The sequence below is a fragment of the Branchiostoma lanceolatum genome, chromosome 1 (genome assembly GCF_035083965.1).
Source record: "Branchiostoma lanceolatum isolate klBraLanc5 chromosome 1, klBraLanc5.hap2, whole genome shotgun sequence".
Classification (NCBI taxonomy): domain Eukaryota; kingdom Metazoa; phylum Chordata; class Leptocardii; order Amphioxiformes; family Branchiostomatidae; genus Branchiostoma; species Branchiostoma lanceolatum.
In genome coordinates this window covers 24,511,411-24,518,193 of record NC_089722.1, presented here as the reverse complement: position 1 = coordinate 24,518,193, position 6,783 = coordinate 24,511,411, and the positions used below count along the sequence as shown (strand labels likewise).

Here is a 6,783-nt window from a genome sequence, read left to right as displayed (position 1 = left end):
CCTTGTAAAACGACTTCGACAGTCTTGAAATATATTGTCAGCATGCGATCGATCCTGAATAACCCCGTAAAAGGGTGTTCAGGCTCGTTGATATCTTAACGCTTTGGTTCCAATCTCTCATGGTTTTTTCAAGATAGTCCAAACTCTTCACAAATTCCATTTTCCTACGCAGGAGCCGTCCCGCGGCTATTCGGCCTTGAGTCGACTCTACTTTATCAGGTTGGGGTATTGTGATGAATATTAATGAGGTTGCCATATTTGGCACGAGACAATCAGCTTTATCTTAAGAAAACATTTAGGTAATTCTTCAATTGGTTGATATGTTAGTGGCCACGCCCCCAAAAGTAAACACCCCGGCCTGATAAAGTGGAGTGAACTCAAGGCCAAGGCCGTGGGATGGCTCTGCGCAGGAGAATACACACATTTACATGTATATGCCATATGCATATTTTGTAGAAATTTCAACTACAGGTAACGTTTGATTTATTCATTTCTACACATCTTAATTTTGATATTCATATTTATCGATCCTGATGTATAACTGAAACGGGTGTAGTCATAGTAACGTTACATGTAACATATAACGTTATAGATAGCCAGCAAATATCAATAATCTAACATTGGCATATTCGAGACTACCGTAGTCATTCATAGAAAGGGTGTTGAGAGAATTGAGCACATAATTGTTTCGATAATAAACATCATTGTTCAGGATATATATGTTTGTCAATCATGTTATAACTTTAACAGGTGACCGTTCTCACGGCAACCTGTTAACATGTGCAACATATGGATGCATTATTTTCCTCGTAACAGCGTTACGGATAGCCAGCAAACATTGATCATTTAACATTCATCATACGAGACTACGTATACATTTGCCATTTACAGAAGAGCTGTTGGGAAAGCGAAGAACATAATTGTGCAGGATATAACGTGAAGCACAAGAATTATGCCATATGGCACTGCGCTACAGCTCGATGACTACATGTACTATGCTGGGAAATGAACCACAAAATGATGTTTCATTAATTCATTGATTGGTCCATTGACTGATGTAAAAATTGTTGTCTTGACATCGTCTTAGATATGGGATTATTGGGGACATCTGTGTCATTGCTGGGCGTGTTACTGGCTGTCCTGGGCTACCTGGTGTGGACAGGAGTGGACCTCGGACCACTAAACCCACTGGCACAAGTGGTCAAGCCTTACCTGGAACAGGTGGGAAACTCTTATGTGTTGTGTCCTTCTTTCTGTTGTCAGCTTTAACCTTCCAAGTTTCACAGTCCTATGATTTATACTTTGATGTTAGACCTTTAGGTCATCATGCAGTTTTTCCATTTATACATTTGCGCTGTTTTTAAGCATGAACTTCGATACGTTGGAGGATCATGAAGAAATGTCCGTATCCCGGAAGTCGTTTTAGACTTATAGCGGTAACATGACTCACTGTCCAGTGTTGAATACGTTGTATTCATGTAGGTGTCCACAGAGCAGCCCACAGAGCGCCTTTTTACTTCACAACAGCTGAGTAAATACACAGGAAAATCAGGCAGTCCCGAGCTGTACTTGGCTATCATGGGAAAAGTGTTTGATGTGACGAAGGGGGAAAGATACTACGGGCTAAAGGGAGGATACAGCTTCTTTACAGGTAAGGTTCTTTCATAGTCCTGTGTTGCACTTGGTGTAGATAGAATTTCAGGGCATCAGTGCACGAAGGATCTAGATATATATTTTCTAGTGATGCCAACTGTGCGGGCGTTTGGCATCCTGCCACATCATTTACATACATAAAGAATCAGGGCGCAAAATAGGCCTCTGCAAATTTCTGAACAAAACGACATTGCAGGAAAATACAACCATTGCTTGTAACCTGGCAAGCTAGAAGAACACTGCAGGCATTGTTTTATGAATAAAATATCACATAAAACAGAATAACAACAATGATGATGCATATATATGGTGGTGCACGACGTGTTCATCGGATCATAGTTTGTCAGTCAGAGGATAGAATTTCTACTTTCCCTTGAAACGTACTGTATAATTATTTTGGAAATCATTCAAGACATCTTCCTAATTCTGGAATCTTGATTACCTGGTTTTGAATGTCTTCTATGATTGACTGCCATGTTTGTTCCATGTGTTCCAAGGTCGTGACGGCACCAGAGCGTTTGTCACAGGAGACTTTACCGAGGCGGGTTTAGTAGACAACGTGGACGGTCTGGAGTGGAGGGACCTGATAGGGATTGAAGAGTGGGTACAGACGTACGAGAAGGAGTACAAATATGCAGGTGAGCAACAGACCGTCTGGCTGGCTGTAAATCTGGCCACACCTTATATATATTTTTCTATAGTGTATAAAAACTTAAAATTCCACAACTGTTGCCAGTCTCACGTGCACACTTGTATGTTTAAACAATATGATGATGATTTTGATGACGATTTTATTCGGTAAGGATCTCGCGGGCAACACAACCCGAATTTATTCCTTATTACAAATGCGTTTCAACATATCAATAAGATTTCTAGATCTTCCCTTAGTTTTTCTGTATACAGAAAAACTAAGGGAAGAAATCTTATTTTACTGTAAGGAACTTCATGATGGCGCCAATGATTTATTCATTAATTACATCTCAAAGTACGTCTATTGTCCTTTTACTTGTAGGGAAGTTGATAGGACGATACTATGATAAGGAGGGGAACCCTACTAAGGAGCTGCTGGATGTAGAAGAGAAAATGAAGGCTGCTCACTCTGAGAAGAACGCTGAGGAAGAACGCAAAAAAGCCTTCCCATCATGCGACAGTGTGTACACCGAAGAGGATGGACCTAAATTTGTTTGTAGCAGAGAAAGGTGATATTTTCTTTCTTAAATTCCTAAATCATATACTGTATCTAGAATACCTTGGATTGGTTGCAGAGATGAGAGAGAGAAGCATAAACATCCATGTGCTTGTTTCTTAACCCCATAACCTCTTAGAATACAGATTTTGTGCTTAAAGGGTGCCCTTATAATAATAGCAGAAAGAGGTGTTTTATCACCCTTATTAATGATGCCAATGAGAAATTCCAGATTAAATTTTTCTAGGCAAAAAATCACAAGCCTGATTAAGTCACGCTTATAGCGACCGCCCAACACCGGCCAGCCTCTGCGAGTAGGGGCCATTACAGCTCCGGACAGCGGAGTTTAGGTTACACAGACATCACTATCAAAAGTATCAAGCACGTTCTTTAAATCCTCATGCCTTCATGTACATTTAATTTATTTCTTTCCTCTTTAACTCCCAGCGGTGGTATAGAGCGTGACTGGGTCGGCGTACCACGGAAGCTATATAAACCAGACTCGGACAAGTATCGCTGCATCTGCGTCAAGAATACGGGACCCCCTGCAGGGGACCCAGGAGCGACCGAACACAGCGATAGGGGTGACCTGGACAACCCTCTGGTCCAGGTTGAGGAGTTTAACGGGTGTCCCTCAGATGAAACCGCGTGTAAGCCATAGCTGTGTGGAATGGAAGAGGTGATGAGTCTTGGGAAAAATTGAAAAATCGTGATGATCGCCGAAGCACATACTGTTGTGCAGCGCTATGCGATTAGTCATCAACTTTTATCTCAAACTAGGTTAAGTCAAAGATTTGTAAACTGTTCAATCTTCCGCACCGCCATTGTGTAACTTTGTAATCTTGGTGCTGATTGGTTTGTGCCAAATAAGGCCAGTTCATTAATCATTTATGCTGCCGCATAGCAAGACTGAGATATTCAGTATATTATCCTGCCCTGTTCATATATCTACCTATGTAGGACAATTTAAATACAGTGTACAAATCTATGGCAAAACGAGACAATGCTTTACATTCCTGACACAGACTACTATCATCGTTACCATTACATTGTACATTGTTTTAGAGCATTGGAATGCGCATTATTATATCGATTGTCTCCACTGTTATTCATGTTGTAGATTAGTTCTTTGAAATTGTTAGATATTAAAAATTAAAAATAGGCAATTGTTCTGTATCTACAAATTGCCATACATTATACCCGTTACAACTGTCTCGCAATAACGTTTTTCTTGTACTTCTATTTATGACTGTTAGTGGCGTGAACCAATAGTTAGAATGTGGGGGCAAAAGTAGTATTGAATTGATTGACTGGGTTGAATCCGGGAGGCTGTGCTGAGGGATTCAGACTGAGTTACAATTGTCGCGCAATAAAGTTCTTCTTCTTCCTAACAATATGACTGTCACAGACATTTCTATTTCATTTTGGGAAATCCTTAAGCTTTAGCAACTATTGGTCTATAAAGTATTTCGAACCCTGAGTACTATGTGTCCTCTTTCCTAAGCCTATGCCATTTTAAGTTTGGTCTACCCAACTTGGCTCTACAAAATCAACTTGGTGTATCCTCTTGCGGCGGTGCGATTGCTGAAGGTCTGCAGTTAGCGGGTTGAAAGATGGAGGACGCTAAAACATGGCCGTGAAATAAGCTGAATTAATGATGTACACGGAGATAATGTTATCAAGGTGGTTGGGATTGCGTTGGAACAAAACAAAAGTCACGTACGACATAAACCTCCTTGACGTAATTATACTTTTTCATGAACGTTCATGAACGTTCATGAACGTTCATGAATGTTAATGAATTTCATGAACATTCATGAACATTCGTGAACGTTCATGAACGTTCATGAAGATTCATGAACATTCATGAACATTCATGAACGTTCATGAATTTCATGAACGTTCATGAATTTCATGAATGTTCATGAATGTTCATGAACGTTCATGGACGTTCATGAATGTTCATGAATTTCATGAATGTTCATGAATCTTCATGAACGTTCATGAACGTTCACGAATGTTCATGAAATTCATGAACGTTCATGAAATTCATGAACATTCATGCACGTTCATGAAATTCATGAACATTCATGAAATTCATGAACGTTCATGAAATTCATGAACATTCATGAACGTTCATGAAGATTCATGAACATTCATGAATTCATGAACATTCATGAATATTTATGAACATTCATTAACATTGAACAGCTGAAGGTCTGCAGTTAGCGGGTTGAAAGATAGAGGACTCTAAAACATGGCCGTGAAATAAGCTGAATTAATGATGTACAGGGAGATAATGTTATCAAGGTGGTTGGGATTGCGTTGGAACAAAACAAAAGTCACGTACGACATAAACCTCCTTGACGTAATTATACTTTTTCATGAACGTTCATGAACGTTCATGAATGTTAATGAATTTCATGAACATTCATGAACATTCGTGAACGTTCATGAACGTTCATGAAGATTCATGAACATTCATTTATCGTGCGTTTATCGTGTCAGTTTACTTACTCATTTGATGTCACTTCTCGACGTTCGCCGCGGTACAAGGACGTTCACGAATGTTCATGAATGTTCATGAATGTTCATAAATATTCATGAATGTTCATGAATTCATGAATGTTCATGAATCTTCATGAACGTTCATGAACGTTCACGAATGTTCATGAATGTTCATGAATATTCATGAATGTTCATGAATTTCATGAATTTCATGAACGTTCATGAATATTCATGAACGTTCATGAATATTCATGAATATTCATGAACGTTCATGAACATTCATGAATTCATGAACATTCATGAATATTTATGAACATTCATGAACATTCATGAACATTCGTGAACGTCCTTGTACCGCGGCGAACGTCGAGAAGTGACATCAAATGAGTAAGTAAACTGACACGATAAACGCACGATAAATGAATGTTCATGAATCTTCATGAACGTTCATGAATATTCATGAACGTTCATGAAATCCATGAACATTCATGAACGTTCATGAAATTCATGAACATTCATGCACGTTCATGAAATTCATGAACATTCATGAACATTCATGAACATTCATGAACGTTCATGAAATTCATGAACATTCATGAACGTTCATGAAATTCATGAACATTCATGAATTTCATGAACGTTCATGAACATTCATGAACGTTCATGAAATTCATGAATGTTCATGAACGTTCATGAAATTCATGAACATTCATGAATATTCATGAACGTTCATGAAATTCATGAACATTCATGAATATTCATGAACATTCATGAACATTCATGCACGTTCATGAACGTCCTAGTACCGCGGCGAACGTCGAGAAGTGACATCAAATGAGTAAGTAAACTGACACGATAAACGCTTTAACAAACGGGGAGTCTTATAGTGTTACAACTTTGCAAATATTTGGTGCTGTTGCTTCCGGATGTTTTGGAATTGTCCAATGATGACGCTGACATCCCCCGGGCTGACACGGGGATTGCGGAAAAAGCTGGCCCTGTCTACCTGGCCTGTCTACCCTGGCTGTCTACCTTTTGTGCCCCAAGGGTATACATGGGGGTTTGGGCTTTGATGGAATTTCCTTGAGGAAAAACTGGGTCAATGCAATTCCAGATTTGTGTGAGTCGGATGGAACCTTTCTCACGCGGCGGACATGATAGATTGAAGACAAGGCCAATGAGGCAAAGAAACAAAAATAATGTACAGATGTAGTTTTCCTCCAAAATCACATTAAGTTTTAACATATGACGTCCAGGTATCAATATTATAACTAATGTAATGCACAAAAAAGATGTAGCAATTTAGAGCTTTATTGACCGATCCCATCGTCCCCGCCCTCCTCCGTCAAAACGTAGAAATGCAAAATAAAAACATAGAAATGCAAATATTTCACGGTCATGCAGCCACTTCCTCATTGGTCGATTCTCTAATCATC

The 6,783-nt window shown here is 39.3% G+C and overlaps 1 protein-coding gene across 1 annotated transcript; it reads left to right on the top strand.

Annotated features, from left to right (window-relative positions):
- The first annotated feature begins 331 nt into the window (after positions 1-331).
- On the top strand, positions 332-3,986 carry LOC136443527 (neuferricin-like). The gene is made up of 6 exons (XM_066440807.1): positions 332-471; positions 1,088-1,221; positions 1,483-1,651; positions 2,151-2,291; positions 2,666-2,852; positions 3,287-3,986. The coding sequence occupies exons 1-6, from the start codon at positions 429-431 to the stop codon at positions 3,498-3,500; spliced, it is 888 nt and encodes a 295-aa protein (XP_066296904.1). The 5' UTR covers positions 332-428; the 3' UTR covers positions 3,501-3,986.
- Positions 3,987-6,783: the final 2,797 nt, after the last annotated feature.

Coding starts and splice junctions, on each gene's coding strand:
- LOC136443527 (XM_066440807.1), top strand. CDS start 429: ATGTATATGCCATATGCATATTTTGTAGAAATTTCAACTACAG. Junction 472..1,087: donor TGTAGAAATTTCAACTACAG/GTAACGTTTGAT, acceptor ACATCGTCTTAG/ATATGGGATTATTGGGGACA. Junction 2,853..3,286: donor TTTGTTTGTAGCAGAGAAAG/GTGATATTTTCT, acceptor TTTAACTCCCAG/CGGTGGTATAGAGCGTGACT.